Source organism: Choloepus didactylus, chromosome 9 (assembly GCF_015220235.1).
Source record: "Choloepus didactylus isolate mChoDid1 chromosome 9, mChoDid1.pri, whole genome shotgun sequence".
In the NCBI taxonomy this organism is placed as follows: Eukaryota; Metazoa; Chordata; class Mammalia; order Pilosa; family Megalonychidae; genus Choloepus; species Choloepus didactylus.
Window position 1 is genome coordinate 125,884,540 of NC_051315.1, and position 17,643 is coordinate 125,902,182.

Below are 17,643 nucleotides of genomic sequence, written 5' to 3' on the forward strand. Positions count from 1 at the left end.
TTTAGAGCAGTGCTGTCCCATCAAAATATAATGTGAACCCCTTATATAATTTCAAATTTTCTAGTAGCTACATTTCACAAAAAAGTAAAAAGTGAGATGAAAATTTTAATATATTTTATTTAATCCAATTGAGATGGTTTGAAGCTGTATGTACCCCAGAAAAATATGTTCTTACATTTAATCCATTCCTGTGGGTATGAACCATTGTAAGTAGGACCTTTTGATGAGGTCACTTCAGTTAAGAAGGTGTGTTCCACCTCAATCAGGATGGGTCTGAATCCTATTAGTGGAGTCCTTTATACGCAGAGTGAAGTTCAGGCAGAGAGAGAGAAAGCCACTGGAAGCAAGAAGCTGAAATCAACAAAACCCAGAAAAGAATGGAGAGGCCGGGAGAGGCCACCATGTGCATTGCCACGTGACAAGCTGAGTAAAAAGAATCGCCAGCAGTCAGCCTTGGTCTTTGGGGAGAAAGCATCGCCTTGATGATGCCTTGATTTGGACTTTCTTTTAGCCTCAAAACTGTAAACCAACAAATTCCCATTGTTCAACCCAGCCCATTCCGTGGTATATGCTTGAGCAGCCCAGGACACTAAAACACCAATATATCCAAAATAGTATCATTTCAACATGGAACCAATATAACTTTTATTTAATAAGATAATTTACATTCTTTTCCTTTGTACTACGCCTTTGAAATCTGGGGTGTCTTTTACACATAGGGCACACCTCAGTCTAGACTAGTCACCTGTCGGGTGCCATAGCCCCATGTGGCTCGGGGCCCCCACAGCGGGCAGCACAGCTTTGTAGAGTACCCAGCTCGGTCAAAATACTTTAAATCAACCTAATTATATTCCCCATCTCCTTGTTATGTCCCACTGCTACTGACTAGTATATTGTGGATGGCGACTTCTGCACGTTTCTGACAGATTCTGCTCATAATAGTCCACAACTGTTACCTTTTCACTGTAAAGTTAAAGAACAGCCTTCCTAATCCTAAGACACAACAGCCAGAAGATTAGATTTAAGCCAATAAAAAAGTGATGGATTTTCTATAAAAATGAAAAAATCTTATATGAAAAAATACTACAACTAAAGAAAGAAGGTAAGTGACAAACAGGAAGCATTCGATCAGTGTCAGCCTTTGGCCAGGCACTGTCCCCAGCTCTTTACCTGCATGAATTCATTTAATCTTTACAACCTGGGCAGATAGGGCCTATGATTGCCCCATTGTACAGATAAGGAAGCTGAGGCACAGAGACTTTAGATCACTTGCCCAGGGTCACACAGCTAAGAAGTAGAAGAATGAGAGGCAAACCCAGGCCAGTGAGCATAACCATCATGCTATATTGCTCCCCTACACTGTACTGTGGGAGAAAACATTTGAAACACATTAAAAAAAAAACAACATTAAAATCTAGAATGTAGACAGAGCTGCAGAGATCAAAAGGGTGAGTATGAATAATCCAACAGAAAAAAAGGGCAAAATATATAAGAGCAGGGAATTCATAGAAAAAGCTAATAAACATATGAAAACATATTCAACTTGACAAGTCATCAAGGGCAGGCAGGTTAAAAACAAGATAACATTTTCCATTCAACAGATTAAAGCAAAAATTAAGTAGTTTGATACAGGGCGGGTAGTAACGTAAAATTTGAATGGCCTTTTTGAATGGCAATTCGGCAATATCCATCGCCGTTTAAATGCATTTCGCTTTTGACCAGCAGTTCCACATGCAGACATCTATCCTACAGCTGTGTTTCCCGTGAGCACAAAGATGTCTGCACTCAGTAGCTCTCCGAACCATCCTGCACACAGCCTACTTGTTGAATCCAACAGTGCTCTCTGCTTCCCTGCAAACCTGAGCTGAGGACACACCTGCACAGGGCAGGAGGCTTCTCTGCAGGACGCATGTGAGCCTGTCTTACAGTCAGTTGTATTTGTCCTTAAACCTATTTGTGCCTGTTGTATTTGTTATGCAATTACATAATTTAATAATAAAAACCAACGAATGTTCAGTGCAAAGGGAATTAGCTGTTTTTATGAAAACTAGACTAAAAGTGCTGAAAAGCCCAGGAAAGGTAAGTTGCCAAAAACAAAACCAAAGACAAACTGGTGGTAAACTGTTAATGCAAAAATGAGTGTAAAATACTGAGGAAAACATTATAAAAAATCTATAATGATCCTGCACTTACAGTATCTAAACTGCTGTTCCTGTTTGCTAAAGCTGCTGTTGTGCAAATACCAGAAATACACTGATTTGTATAAAGGTGATTTATTTGGTTACAAATTTACAGTTCTAAGGCCATAAAAATGTCCAAACTAAGGCATCAACAAGAGGATACCTTCACTGAAGAAAGGCCAATGGCGTGTGGAACACCTCTGTCAGCTGGGAAGGCACATGACTGGTATCTGCTGGTCCTTTGCTCCTGGGTTGTGTTTCAAAATGGCTTTCTCCAAAATGTCTCTGGGCTTCAGTCTCTCTTAGCTTCTCTCAGCTCTCTGCTTAGTTCTCCTAGGGTGTGTCTCTCTAAGCGACTGGGGATTCTCTCTTAGCTTCTCCGGGGCAAACTCTGGGCTTCATCTCTTAGCTCCTGTGCATCTTTGCTTCTTCTCCCAGGGCAAACTCTGGACTGCATATCTTAGCTTCACTCCCAAATGTCTCTCTCAGCTTCTCTGAGCTCCTTGTCTCTGTGAGCTCTCTTAAAGGACACCAGTGATCTAATTAAGACCCACCCAGAATGCGCAGGGTCACACCTCAGTGGAAATAATTTAATCAAAAGTCTCACCCACAGTTGGAAGTGAGTCACATCTCTATGGAAACACTCAATCAAAAGGTTCCACCCAACAAGATTGGATTAAAAGATCATGGCTCTTCTGGGGTCCATAACAGTATCAAACCGGCACAACTCCCAAATTATATGGAACATTGTGGCTGTGCCTTTCCAGGAGAGGGAAAACAGAACTTCAAACAGAGGCCACAGAGGCCCCTGCTCCAAGGAGAGGCTGGGACACATTTACATTGTTTGCTTTTTTTTTTTTCCCCATGAGAATGTATTCATGAGTTACTTATTTAATATAAAAATGTTGAGAAATGAAAGTGGTTGCTGTATCAATATAAAGGATACAGTTGAAATACAAAATAGCTTTCTGCTCCCTTTGGTAATTTTTCTTGTTCTGAATTCTACTCTGATTACATTGTGGTTTGGGGTTTTTAAATCAATTGGACAGTTTCTGTCTTTTATTGGAAGAATTTAAGCAATTTCTATTTTTTGCAATAACCAATACGCTTGCTATTAACTCGACTATCTTATTTTATGCTATTTTGTGTGTGTGTGCTTCCTTACTGTTTGCTTTTCTATCTTTTATTGCATGGGTCCTTCTTTCTCAGCTGGTAGCTTCACTTATGTTTTAAAAGGTTTATACCATGTTTTAAGTTCTAGGATTCATCTCTAAGTTTGCCAAAGTATTTAAAATCTTTACTTCCTATGGTAAAAAAACGAAAAAGCATTCAACCCTCCTCCCCCATCCTGGTCCTTGCATGACTTAGCTGGTATTTTGGTGTCTGTCTGTCTGTCGGCCCTTTCAATATGTCTACAAAGGCTCTTCTGCAGGCCGGTCCTCTTTTGTCTCTCTTGCTTTACTTCAAGTCTATCCTTCAGGGACTCGATTATCTGTAAATTGATCTCTTCCTTCATCTCCCTTATCTGTACACTCTTTTAAGCTGTTTGCATCTTCATCCTTTTCCTCGCTTCTGTGGAGAGCTTCTCAGATTTGCCTTGCCGGGTTACTGATTTGAAATTCTGCCTTTTACTAGTCCATTGTGGATTTTTAGTTCTGATACTGGATGTTCAGCTTCTCTACAATCCTTCCATATCTCTAACACCCCCGTTCACACTTTTTCTTTTCATTTCATCCTACTGTCTCCTTACAGCTTTTTGCTCCTGTTCATGGTTTACCTTCTCATGTTCTAATGAGGGTAATAATCCACTTTCTGAAAATTTCTTCTAGAACCTACAGCATATACTTTCCCCAGCACACGCTCCTGCTGTGTCTTCCAGATACTGGTCTCTTTTCCTGGTTCTGAGGACTTAAAAGAGGCTCCATGGTGGTGATTTTGAGTGAATGAAGTCAGACACTAAATGTACTGTAAGGTTCCTTTTCCATGATGATGGTCTGGTCTGTGGCCAGTGGCGCCCCTGGGTCTCGGAGGGGGTGTGGCAGCCAACTGCCAAGGATTTCCCAATGCCTTCCAGCACCTTCCACGTGGTCAATCACTGTGGGCAACACCTGGTGAGCTTTTCTGAGTCCAGCTCCGTCTGCCTCCTGGAGATAGCTCCAGACTGTGCGTCTTCATTTCCAGCAGGGTGTGAGGGCTCCTTTGTTTCCTCACGAGTACTGCAGTGGGAAGCTGGGCCAAGCCGCGTCAGGAACTGATGGCTAGATGTTATTTACATCAGAAGTTCCATAAAAAAAATTCTTGATGCAGCCATTTACAAATCACTGATCCTGAATTACCAGGGATGTCAAAGTTGAAAAATATTTTTTCCAGATTGGCTTGGCAATAATAGGGGAGCCCTGGTGACCCTTTAACAATCCAGTCACATCGGGGCTTCTCTAGTAGCCACGGGAAAACCAGCTACTAGCATCGGTCTTGGTCATTAACTAAGTTACAAGCTCAGTTCACTGCTGGGCCTTCAAAATAAACAGTCAGAGCAAATGTTTCTACAGAAGCTAGTGCAGGAATACAGGGGCTAAAGGGTAGGACATTTGAAGTCACAACTGCAATGCATGTGAGTGTGTGGGGGAGTGTGGGTGAGAATGGGTGGTGATATTTGGACTGACCGAATGCTTCAAAAAACAAGCCAAAAGCTCTTTATTTTTTTTTTCTCGGTAACTTCTTTTTAAATTGCACAATTAACACATATTGCAAAGATTTCTCTCTCCTTATTATCACTGACCATTTGCATACCACAAATTTTCCCTCTACCCCAAATAATCTTTGCTCAACTAAAGTGAACACTACTCAGCTACTTGTTTGTTACAGTTGCTTATTAAGTAACCATCTCCTCCTGCTAGCAACAAAGCACCAAGCAACTCAATGATGTGCATCAGACTAACTGACCGTCAGTTAAAGCCTCCCCGGACCACCAAATGAAGGATGAGAAACACGACACAGCCTGGATTTCTGCACGTTTCAGGAGGAGGTGGGGCATGCCAAGAGATTTTTTTAGAGCCCCCCCCCCCCTTCCAAAGTTCAAGTGACTCCATAGCCAAGTTGTGGGCTACGACCACAAGGGAAAACCCAACAACTGATATGTGCAAATCACAGATGACTGGCATTATTCCACGGTCAGCATGAACTGCACCTCGCCCAGTGCACTAGCATTCACCCGTGCAACAGAATCACCCAACTATCATAACAAAGAGTTGAAAAAATGCAATCTCACTATCTAACGAACGGCAGTTTCAAGGTGGGGGCTGTTACCCTGGGAGGCAATCAGGCAGTTTTTTGGTTGCTTGCCAGGAATTTGGAGAACTAGCTGAGGATGCTACCCTGGAAACCTCACCAACGTCAGTTCAGGCAAACCCTGGATGTCCTGGAGGGACCCCCAGCCCCACCCCGGCAGCCCCTTACCTCCTGAAGTTTGATCTCCTCGGGCTGCAGGATGTCCAACACTCCACTGCTCCGAATCTCAGGAAGATCCTGCCAGAGGTTGAACCTCGAGTGGGGGTTGCTGAGCAGGCAGATCTGGGGCAGAGCCTTCCTCTCGGGTGGGCTTGCCCGCTCTTCCTCCTCTTCCTCCTCCTCCTCCGCAGCCTCCTCGCTGGCCGGGGACCCGTCAGCACCTGCCTGTATTTCCGCATCCTGTTGCCTCCTGGTTTCAATTTCTTGGAGAGTTGATTTATCTCGATATTCCTGATACAGGAGCCCTGAAATCAAGTAGAGTTGCAATCAAGAGGAGAAAAAGATTTCAGATGAAGATCACCCCCAATCACCCAGTCCAGGCGTCCGTACACTTATGGAGGGCAAACGCTCTGCCCACGTCCGCACGAGGAAAGCTGGACCCCCGCACCTCTTGGCAAAAGGCACCACCAGACAGAGGAAGCCTCAACTGACACCCTCTCCATGTCTGGGGTAAGATCAGCCTGTGTAAGTTTTTTCCAACAGAGAATTAAGAAATCCCAAAAGGGATTCAAAATCCAACCACACAAATACAATGTTTTTCCCACATGTCCTAGCCAAACAAGAATCTAGCACTTGATGTGTTAATAACCAAAGCAGGTAAGTTGATGGAAATATCCCAATTATGTTTCACTATCCCAACAGGATACTTTCCCCAGCCTTAAACACTTTAACATTAAAACTCAAGTACATTCATTTGTGGAATGGGAGTAGTTGTAAATCTCACATAGAAGAAAAAGCCAGTAGTTCACACTCAGTACATCAACCTTATGATGCCAATGGGAACAAATCCCTATTTTACTTTTGCTGTTTCAGACTTACTCCCTTAACCAATTTTAGGTGCCTTCTAAAGTCTCAAAGGAGATTTGGGGGCACAGATGAATCAGCACACATCGAGCACCTCTTCAGGAAACACCACATTTCAGACCTCCTGGTGTGGGGCCGGGGGCTCGGCTGCTCGTACCTGGAGCAGCTCCTGGAGTCACTGCAGAGAAAGGCAGGGACACGTCCGAGTAGAGGCGGGCAAGGCAGGCTGGCTCCAGGCCCCGGGCAGGCGGTACACAGCCCAGAGCCAGGGAACGTGGGGCTGGATGTGGAGGGGGTGCCACCGGGAATGAGGCTGGGAAGAGGGGAGTCAGACCCCCGAGTCTCGCCTGTCTATCCTGCAGGCAGGAAGGAAACCTGCATGCCCTGGCTGATGTTTTAGGAGAACCACAGATGCACAGTGGGAGGGCTTGGGGAAGGGGCAAGACCCCGATGATGGAGACCTGAATGGAAGCAGAGTCCTTGATGCAGGGGAGAGGTGTGAGGGGGAAGATGGTGCTGCTACCGGCTGGCCCAGCTTGGCCGCAGGGTCTGGGGGCACGTCAGAGGGTCTGCCTGGGCCTGGGTGGACTGGTGGGCTCCGTGTTGGACCTGCTGAGGGTGAGGTACACCCCAGCAAAACCCCAGGGGAGAGGCCCAGTGGACAGGTGGACACACTGGTCTGGAACTTGGGAGAGTTGTTGGGAACCCCAGATAGGTTTACTTATAAACCAAAGATGCTGCTTTTGCCAGACATTTCTAATCATTTAGATTAAAGTTCTGCTTGTAAAGCATGTAGTCTTGCAAGGCAGCATACTAAGCATCAGATGCCATTCCTTCATCTGACTGTTAAATAGATCTAAAAAGTAGAAAAACAGAGACACAGACTACCTTCAAAATCCTAAATGTGGCTGGATAATTTATAGTCATAAACAGCATCCTAATAAATCCACCCCGTGAATTAAATCACTTGACTCCTATGCTCCATAACTCTAAATTATAAAACCTTTATGCTAAGGTAAGAATAGCATTTCTACAAAAAATTAAGATCCTTTATTTTTACAAGTTGATAACCCAGCAGAATACAAGCAGCAGCTATTTTTTTTTTTAATTGGAGAAGCTGTGGGTCTATAGAACAAGCACGCCTAAAATACAGGATTCCCACACCCCACGCCACCACCGACACCCTGCAATGGTGGGGATCATTTGTTACAAATGATGATAGCACGTTTTTACAACTGTCCTATTAAAGCCCATGGTTTCACCTAGGGCGCACCGTTTGTGTACTGTAGTTCCACAGATTTTTTTTTTTTTTTAATTTGTATTGTTACCAAATATACAGTCCAACACCTCTCCTCTCAGTCATACTCAGATGTGTACCTCAGCGCTGTCAATTGGGTTCACAATGTTGTGCCACCATCATCAAAACTCCTCTGTCCCTCCAAACAGGAGCCCTGTCATTTCCAGCCTTCACTTTCCACTCCCCAGGCCCACCCTGTCCACTGGTCACCCACTCTCTAGATTCTGACCCTGAGAGTCCACCCATTCCAATGGTTTCAAATCAGTGAGGTCACACAATAGTTGTCCTTCCGTGTCTGGTCCGGCCCATCCAACATGGTGGCCTCACGGTTCACCCAGGCCGTCGCATGCACCACGACTCCACTCCTCCCAAGGGCTGGGCGGCACTCCATCGCATGTGTGTGCTACATTTTATTTATCCATTCCTCAGTTGATGGACACTTGGGTTGCTTCCATCTTCTGGCATTTGTGAATAATGCTGCTACGAACATCAGTGTGCAAGTAACTGTTCGAGTCCCTGCTTTCGATTCTTTTGAGTGGGACTGCCGGGTCTCATGGCAGTTCTATACTTAGCTTTCTGGGGAATCGCCAGACTGTCTTCCAAAGCAGCTGGACCATTTTACATTCCCACCAGCAATGAATGAGTGTTCAACAAGGAGCAAATTTGACAAAGGAATTAAAAAAGACAAAGTCTAAGTTAAGTGCAACCCAGGCTGAAGATCGATAAAGACGGGTCTAACGTCACCACATAAACTGGTTCAATCATGGATGCCAACTGCCTACACATGCAATCTAACTACTGTTGCCAACATCAAACGAGTTATCCTCCTGCAGGCCCAACTGTGTTTACCACTGTTAAAGAAATCAGATTTCCGTGAACTGACTTGATTTATTTTTCCTTGCTTAGCACACTACCACCCACATAGTAGGTAGTCAAATATTTGTTGACTTGAACTGAACACCTTTTAAAAATGCACCTTCCAAGCTTCACAAAAGTGTCTAACTAACTTGGCATATTCTGAAGCTTTAAAAATATGTCTTATCTAAGATACAGTCAGCAAATCGAACATCTCACTGTGATACATATGCTGAAAAGAGGAAAAAATATCAGCACTCTGGGTAGTTGGGTTGAAAATATTTCTGAAATCACCCTGTGGCAGACACCGTTGGCTGCCTAACCCCCGTGCCTTTGCACCACTTCTTCCCAGCTGGCAGGAGAGGGTTTGGTTTGAGTGCTGACCCACCCTGTGTTCAAGGAAGTGGGTGAATGTCGACTGGTCAAAATCTATCATGATAGTTCCCTTCTCCTTGCCAGTGATGGATTTAGGCAAGTCACACAACCAGGCCAAGGAGAGAAAGGGGACATCTTCTGATGGCTTCCCAGAAAGATGTCCCGCCCCAGCAGACACAAGTCACCCTTCCTGCTTTCGCACATGGCTGCTTGAGGGTGTGATGTCTGGAGTTGTGGCAGCCTGTTTGTGACATGAAGCCCAAATGCTGAGAATGGCAGAGGGGAAGGAAGGAAAGCAAGTGGGTCATAATTGAATGAACCAACTCAACTCCAGAATTCTCTACTTCCGGACTCTAACTGATAAACAATGCCTCCATTGTTTAGAGTCACTTTTTTTTCAGACAGTCTGTTAATTGCAGCCAAAGACTCTCAATACAAGTAAAGAATTTTCTCAAAACTTCACACTTCTTTATGTGGTATTTAGAACATAAATTTAAACATCAATTTTCCTGGAGTTACTATGATAACAGTCGTCTGGCACACTATGTAACATTTTTTTACAGTCTGTTTATTTGTATTTGCCTTAAAATTCAGATTAAAATAGGAACAGGGTAGCTTTCTTTATCTGGGGAATGATATGTTATTTCATTAAATTTCTGTACACAATGTACTGTTAATATATCACATTTTCTTTACATTTTGTACATTCAGGAAGCACAACTTCATATGGAAATTAACTTTACCCGTAAAAGGAAGAACCTAATGCTTGCACCTGGCATTACCTCGGTGTGAAACTTAAGGACTCAATTCCCAGGTCTCCTGGTTAAACCGATCTATGCCAGGCTGGCTGTGCAGTCTGCAGCCTGGGGGTAGACCCACAGCTCCTCTTGCCAAACCCTCCAGAGTCACTTAAAACCTCATTTTCTGACAACAATGTTTTTTCCCTTCAAATCCTCCAAACAGAAACTTCTAAAGGACAGGACAATCACTCAGGACAGTATCTGGTTAGCACCTTCTATGTGCCAAGCTTTGTGTGGGCTCCTAGAGACAACAATGATAGCACCAAAATGTAAAAACAGAACAAAACAAAGCAATAAGCTAGGTCCCCGTTCTCAGGGTCCACAGTCCACTGGGGGCCACAACCACTTATACCAACCACTGTACACCGGGTATTTACCATCCAGGTATAATTCTCTCTTTCAATGGGCGCCACTGCAAAATCCAACAGGGTGGTCCCCAAAGTGCCCACATATTCATTCCACTTCTCCCCATTTAATTCCCCAGTCTTTAGGATCTGTCGACTTTTCCTAAATTCACTTCATGCATAGAGCTACAAGCAGCTCTGCTCCTCTAGGAATCTGCTTGGTATAGATCTCGAGTTAAATATCAAGTCATGATGCTCGATATGAGCCGAAAGCAGGGACAACGCTGAGCTGTCATTCAACACAACTGTTGAGCCCCTACTATGGGTCCAGCCGCTGAGCCAGAGAAACACATAGGCCACCAGTATATTCACCCATTATACAGGAGATACTGGCAGGGGCAGGGGAGAAAGGACCTGGAATGTCAGAACCCAAGATGTGCAGGTGAGGGAACCGAGGACCCCTGAGTCCCAGCTTCAAGCTTATGCCACTAAACACCTGACTCAACAGGTCTAGTGGCCTCCGGGAGAGAAGCCTCCAGGCAGTGGTAAGGCAGGCGCGGGCGGGGGACAGACCCCAGCAAGAGGCACAGGTCTCTCCTGTCCCCCCTCCACCTCCACCCTCACCCCGCAGATTTTACGACCCTGGTCTTAACCAAACAAGGACCTGTTTCAAGAGAGACAGGATCAAGTTTTCCAAAGTCTGCCAAGGCAGAGGCTGTCCTAAAAGGACAGAGGATAATGCAGCAGGGTTGGGGGAAGGGGGTTTCAAGAGACTTTGTTCCAAAAAAACCATTTCCTAACGGTGACATCAATTCCATATCGGCCCCTCTCCATTTCCCCAGCAAACAAAGCCCCCACCTCACCCAGTCCCACGCGCAGGAGGGGTGGCCGGGAACAAAATTCCTGGTGTCAGCTCACCACCACGCGGGCAGCGCAGGCACTTCTGCCCCTCTGCATGGCACGAGGCTGGGGCCCTCGCAGGGCTCAGTTTAAAAACATCACCTGGCAAAGAGTAGCCGGCCTGAAGAGCCTCGCAAACGCGGACTCCACTTCCAAATCCCCGGAGACACCCTGCGTCTGCCCTGGCGTTTGGGAAATGGCATTTGGTTATTCTCCATGAAATTTCCAAACCTAGAATTTCCATTTAACGAAGAGACCGTCTGCAGCTCGGATATATCTTAATTAAAAGATTTTCTAAGCGGTCGGCACCATTTTCAGAAAAAAATGGAAACCATATTCTTCATTCTCTGGTGCTGCTGGTGACCAGATGGAAACTACTTTGTTTCGCTAGTAATTTTTTTTCTAATTTTTTTTTTTTTTTTTTTTTTTTTAATGCAGGTGCTGGAGCTCTTGGGACGCAGCGTCCATCCACTTTCAGCACTGGCAGCCCTGCAGCCGCGGGGTGTGCAAGCGGGACCCGCGCAGGCTGTGCCTGCATTTCCTCTGCACCCACATCTTCCTGCCAGTTCTGGAGCGGCAGGGGCGGCCACGCTCCCCTTCCCAAGGCAGACGCCCCCGGGGCTTCCCTTCCTCTCTGCTCTCCCTTCCCTTCCCTGCTCAAAGTCGCATGGCCACCTCTGCCCGCTCCATCTGGCTCTCCTCAGCACCCCCGCCTCCATGGACTTCCCTCTCTCTAGCTGCAACCCCGCACTCCCCGCAGCCGGGCCGAGCGACCAGGTTTTCCCGAGACCCCCGCCCCCCCGGCGGTGCCTCCTGCACGGCCCAGCGGCCCGCCTCACCCTGTCCTTCTCCCAAAGGTGACAAAGGGACAGAAAGCCCTGCCCCGGGAAGCGCTCCGGAGGGGGCAGCCTGGAAACCCCTTTGCCGAAGCGCAATTGCACAGCGACGTTAAAATGTGGCAGCTTCGGCTCTGGAACCATTTAGAACCAGATATGTCAAAAACGTCCAGATACACTCGCGCACAGAAAAGGCAGCGGCACCCCACGAGCAAGGGGTCCCCGAGTCTCCCCAACGCCGCCCCGCCGCCGCCGGGGAACTCACCTATCTGTTCGATGAGGTTCCTCCAGGAGTCGGCGGGAATGGGGTGGATCATCTGCAGGGCCTCGGTGAGCGTGGTGGGGCTGTCGGCGAGCGCCGGGCACTCCTCGGGCGTGGCCCCATTGCCCGGGGTGGAGGACGACCCGCTGCGGAGAAGGAAGGAGGGGCGGGGAACCCGGTTATTTTTAAGCAACGATACACCTTGGCCCGCCGACCAGCGGCTTCTGCACCAGCGGCTGCTGGCCAGGAGGGCCCTGCCCCACCCGGCCCGGCGGGCGCCACAGGCCCTTTCTGTCACCGCACCAGGGCGCGACCTGGTGATTCATTCCCACCCCAGCCCGCCCAGACCTTCATGTTTTCGGAGCTCGCGAGCAGCCGTCGGAAACTTGGCGCACCCTGCCCGCGCCGCGGCGCCGCGGTGCCGCCCCGATGGCGCTCGTGGCCGGGAGCCCATCCCGAGCGGCGCATCCGCACTCTCGCGGTCCACACGGTCCCCGGCCCCTCGGAGCCCCGCATCCAACCTTCCCGGGGCCACGCGGCGTGGAGAGGGGGCGCCTGGCGGGGCGCCAGGGCGAGGGGCGGGAGGCTGGCCGGCGCGGGGGCCGGTACCCGGGCGCCCCGCGTCCTTCCCCGGAGCCGGGGGCGGCCCGACGGGGGACGGGGATGGGACTGGGGGTGCCAGGGGCTCGGCCGGGGGCCTGGGCGTCGCGGGCGGGCGCGCGGGGGCGGAACGGCCGCAGCGCTCACCTGCCGGGCAGGTGTCCCGCCGCCGAGTCGCGCGCGTCGCTCTCCGAGGTGGAGCTGTCGTGGTCCACGGCGCAGGCGGCGCTGAAGGCTGCGGCTAGCAGCTCCATGGGGGCGGCCGGGCGCTGCGCCGGGGTCGGGGGCCGCGCGGGGGGCCCGGGGCCGGGCGGGGGCGACGGGAGGCTCCGGAGCGAGCGGGGTCGCAGCGCGCGCGGCTCAAGCCGGAGCTGCCGCTGCCGCCGCAGCTGCCGAGCGCTCCCGCGGGCTGGCGGGCGGGCGGGCGCGCGCCTGGTGGCTCCGGGGTTGCCGAGGCAACGGGGAGGCGCTGGGGGCGCGCGCGACGGGGGCGAGGCCGGGCGCGACGGGGGCGGGGGCGCGCGACCCGGGCCCGAGGGCGCCGAACGCGCGCAGAGACCTCTCGCCGGGCGCGTCCTTTCCCCGCCCCGGCCGCTCCCAGCCTGGGGGCACCGTGGTGAGGCTGGGAGGGGGCGGACGGGTCGAGTCCCGCCTTCTCTGCCCCGCCCCCTCCTCGCGGTCGAGCCGGACCGCCCGGTTCTGCCCGGCCCACGCGTGGACTCCAAAGACGGACCTGGAAAGGGTGCGGGCGGGGTGGGCCCTCCTCGGCGCGCCCTCGAACCTCCGTCTTGCCCACGCCGGGCACCTGCCGTAGTCCCCTGCGGCGATCCGACCCCGGGATCCCTTCCTCCACCACCCGGAACCGGCCTCGGAGAAATGCGTCCCGGTGGAGGTGCCTCGATTCGCGGAAGGCCGAAGCAGACACTGGGGTCTCTAAGACACTCCCCGCACACTCCTGACCCTGACGATGGCGAGGGGACCAGCGCCGAAGCCTTTTCTGGGCGAGTCTGGCTGCGGTCGAGCCGTTTTGAGCGCCCCCGGAGACCCAGAGGGGCCCAGGATGGGTTTGGGGGCTTGAGAGGAGGAGAAATAAACACCCCGAAACCTCCGCCGGGTTTCGCTGCCCGGCCACACTGACTGTTTTTTTAAAAAAGTATTTATTTATTTTTAGTTGTGACGAAATACGCATAACATAAAAGTCATTTAAACCATTTTAAGTGGACAATTCTTTGACATTAGTACATCAATAATACCGTGTAATTTTCACCCCTGTCTACTTCCAGACTGTTTTCATCATCTCAAACCAAAACTCATGCTCATTTAGCAGTAACTCCCCATTTCCCCTCCCCCCACCACTAGTCTGCTTTCTGTCTTTATGAATTTGCTCATTTTAAGTATTTCATATAAGAGAAATCATACAATATTTATCCTTTTGGGTCTGGATTATTTCGTGCGACATGTCTTCAAGCTTTCATTCATATTATAGCATGTACCAGCACTTCACTTTTTATGGCTAAATAATATTCCATCCTGTGTATACAGCACAATGTGTTTATCCGTTTGTCCGTTGGGTGGCTTCCATCTTTTGGCAATTGTGAATAACGCTGCGATGAGTATTGGTGTACAGATCTGTCTTGAGTCCCTGCTGTCAGTTCTTTTGGGTGTGTACTGAGGAGTGGAATTGCTGGGTCATATGTATTTCTTTGTAACTTCCTGAGGAACCACCAAACTGGCTTCCACAGCGGCTGCACCATTTTACATTCCCACCAACAATGGATGAGGGCACATTGACTCTTGGAATCTGACCTCCATGTCATCCAGTTTGACCCCGCTTTGGGATATACCGAAAGTGAGCCAAAATGGGTGCTGGGAGCCTAGTGGAGTGGTGAGGTCAGGGACAAAAGGTGTAAGCTTGGGCAAGGTCCTGAAGATGGGGCGTGAGCCGAGAAACCCACTCCCCGCCTCCGTGATAGTGCTCTCTGCTCAGCTGTGACGTGGAATCTCCCAGCAGGGCAACTGGCACGCTCCCCGTGTCTTTTCCGGAGGCCAGCCCACTCCCCTTGGGTGGTGCTGGGGTGACAGAGAGCTGTGACTGCAAGCCAGGGCTAATTCTTGAAGTTGACCATTCAAAGATCACTGGGAGAGGGGACTGGGCATACAGAGCAAAGTGGAGACTCTTCCCCTGAACATTCCACCCAGGGGTATTTGTTTAAATGAGCAAATTCCTCATTTTTGAATGCAAATACTCCTGGTGGGAGGGGTTCAGTTACTGTTAGTTGGCTGGGTTTAATGGATCCTTTCTGTAGCCAGCCAGTAGCCAGCTGTGTAGAGTAAGGCAGTTGAAATAAGGGGAGGGGAGGGGAGGGAAAGGAAAGAAAGACGCAGCAGGAGGCTTTTCATTTGGAGCCACAACCCCCCCTTCCCAGGTGCCTGCAGGAGGAGCCCCATGGCTCTGATTCTTGGCAAAAGGTGCTTGGGTTGACCTGAAATCCAGTCTCCAAAGCGGCTGCCTTACCCCCCTTCCTATCTTGGGGCCAGAACGGACAGGCTAACCCCTCCTGCCCATGAGTATTCAGGATGTTTGAGTGGCTACTGTCTGTCTTGTTTTCCAAGCCAAACACCGCCCCTTCCTTGACTCATTACACAGGGACCTGTGCATCTCCAGAAAGCCCTCTCTTGAGCTCTACATTTTCACCTGCTCACTGGCCATCTCCTGGATCTTCCCTAAACCTGGATCTTCCTTAAACACCTGAAACTAGGTGTGTCCAACAGTGAACTCACCACACGCACGCACACACACAGAAACACACTACCACCCTGACGCCAGGGGGCGAGGCAGAACTTGAGAGCTGCCCTCAACTTCTCCTGCACCTTCCATCACCCCACGAATCAATGACACAGCAAGCCCCCTGGATTCCAAAAGCCCCTCAAAGCGACCCCCTCTCCTTGATGAAGCCCCGTGGGCAGATATCTGGCTGATATGAGCCCCTGGTCTCCCCAGTCCAACCTTCTTGCTGTCCCCAGAAAAATCTTCTCAACTAAAGATCCGATTATGTCCCTCCCCTGCTTCACCAGTTCTGTTGGCGTCCCATGACCTGAGGATAAGACCCAGAATCTTCATGCTCTAACCGGCAACTCCCCAGTCAGTCCCACAGGCCTTGCCAGTGTCCTCGGGGCCCGCTGTCCCCATTTACTCTCTGAGGCCTTCCCTTCTCCACCCACTTTCCCAGGCTCTGGATGTTCTCTCCATGAGGATCTGCTGCACCTGGTGAAGTTCCTTCACTCTTCAAGGCCAAGGCACCCTGGGGCGGTCCCCACGGGCCCTTTTCCCCTTCAGACCCAGCACTGTTGCCTGCTCTGCAATTGTGTGACTAGGGCCAACCTGCCACGAAGCCGTGGGCTCCTGTAGGGTGGGCACCCTGGTATCTTTGCACTACCATCCAAGGACGAGCATTCCTTGGGCCCTCTGTAGGATCTACTGGTTCCCGTCGGTTCATCACCCCTTGAATTTGTCGTAACATTGAAATGGAAGCTGTCATGTTCACACTTGGCTGCACCAAAGAGAAAAGATCCATCTTTTTTCCGATCAGAAATTATTAAAATGAAATTACATACATTAAGATGAGAATAATGAAATCTTCCAATTGAAAAATAAGCTAAAAATAACCTCCTAATTATAAAATCAGTTTGGAAAGTCACTGAGTTCTAAGGCATATAACCTTAAACCAAGTTCCTCGTGCTCTATTTTGTCTCACATTTAGTGCTTATTAGGCAGGCTGTTATTAAAATGTCAGCTCAGCTGACGTTTTGTTCAGAATCATTCACAAAAGAAAGTTTTGATAAATTTTCCAGAAATTTCTACCTGACTGGCACGTAGTAGGTGCTCTCTCTGTATTTGTGAATGAATTAATGGCGTGGGGTAAAAATTAAATATTTGGTTATTTTCAGTATTTTATCTGAAGGGCTTTTCGTTTTCTTCTTTTGAGTCATAAAAGATAAATATTGGAAGCAACATGGAGTCTTATTTCTGCAGCAACCTCATCTCAGGTATGTTACCAAACCTTCTCTACCCCAGTGGAGCATTGCTAGAAGCTGAAGGAAACTTAGAAATGATCTGTCCCAACACTCATTTTAAGGATTAGGAAGCAGGACCAGAGGGTTAAATAATCCTTCCAAGATCACAGCTCTGGATAATGGCAGGTTTGGGAGTATGCAATAAAAAGCCAAGTCTGCACTATAGAATAAGGAACTGCAAACTTTGATTCACTTTTTCTAAGCATTTTGGGGGCCACATGGTACTTCACCAGTCCATCAAATGCTAAAACACATTTGTATTCTTAAACCCAGCAGAAAAAATCAACTTGGATTTTTATTTATTTATTTTTTTTTGGTATTGAAAAGATATTCCTCAAATACATATTGGAAGCTTCTAGGAACAGCTGTTTGATAGCTCTTAATTAACTATATCTTTTAAATCCATAAACATGGTAGTTTATTTTGGTTGAGCTCAAAAGGCTTTTTCACTTGCTTTGAAAATTAGCAAATGTAATTCGTGTAGGCAGCACTAGCAGCCAATCCACAGAAGCCTGAAGCCTCGAGAGCTAAATGGACCCCACAATCTAGGGAGAGGATAAAAGGACAAGCCGCTGTCATCTATGTATTTGTCAGGGTTCTCTAGGGAAACAGAACTGACAGGAGATATTATGTAAATACTATGAGATTTTTATAAGACTTGTCTCATGTGACTGTGGGATGGGTAAATCCAAATTCTGTAGGGACCTCCGATGAAGGTTTTCGATGAATTCCCCAGGAGAAGCTGGCTGGCTGAAGTAGAGATGGAAATTCTCTCTTCTGACTGCTGAAATCAGCACTTCTCCTTTTAA

At 48.7% G+C, this 17,643-nt stretch overlaps 1 protein-coding gene across 3 annotated transcripts in view; it reads right to left on the minus strand.

Annotated features, from left to right (window-relative positions):
* NGEF (neuronal guanine nucleotide exchange factor) overlaps window positions 1-17,643 on the minus strand; it is a 128,101-nt gene that overhangs the window by 29,695 nt on the left and 80,763 nt on the right. Inside the window, exons 1-3 of one of the 3 annotated variants that reach the window (XM_037849584.1) lie at window positions 12,908-13,059; window positions 12,164-12,306; window positions 5,637-5,932 (exon numbers count right to left, since the gene is read on the minus strand). In XM_037849584.1, coding sequence (XP_037705512.1) covers window positions 5,637-5,932; window positions 12,164-12,306; window positions 12,908-13,014 — 546 coding nt within the window. In that variant the 5' untranslated portion in view covers window positions 13,015-13,059. Of the gene's footprint in view, window positions 1-5,636; window positions 5,933-11,164; window positions 11,383-12,163; window positions 12,307-12,907; window positions 13,060-17,643 lie in introns of those variants that run through there. The other 2 variants (XM_037849583.1, XM_037849585.1) reach the window with 2 other exon arrangements.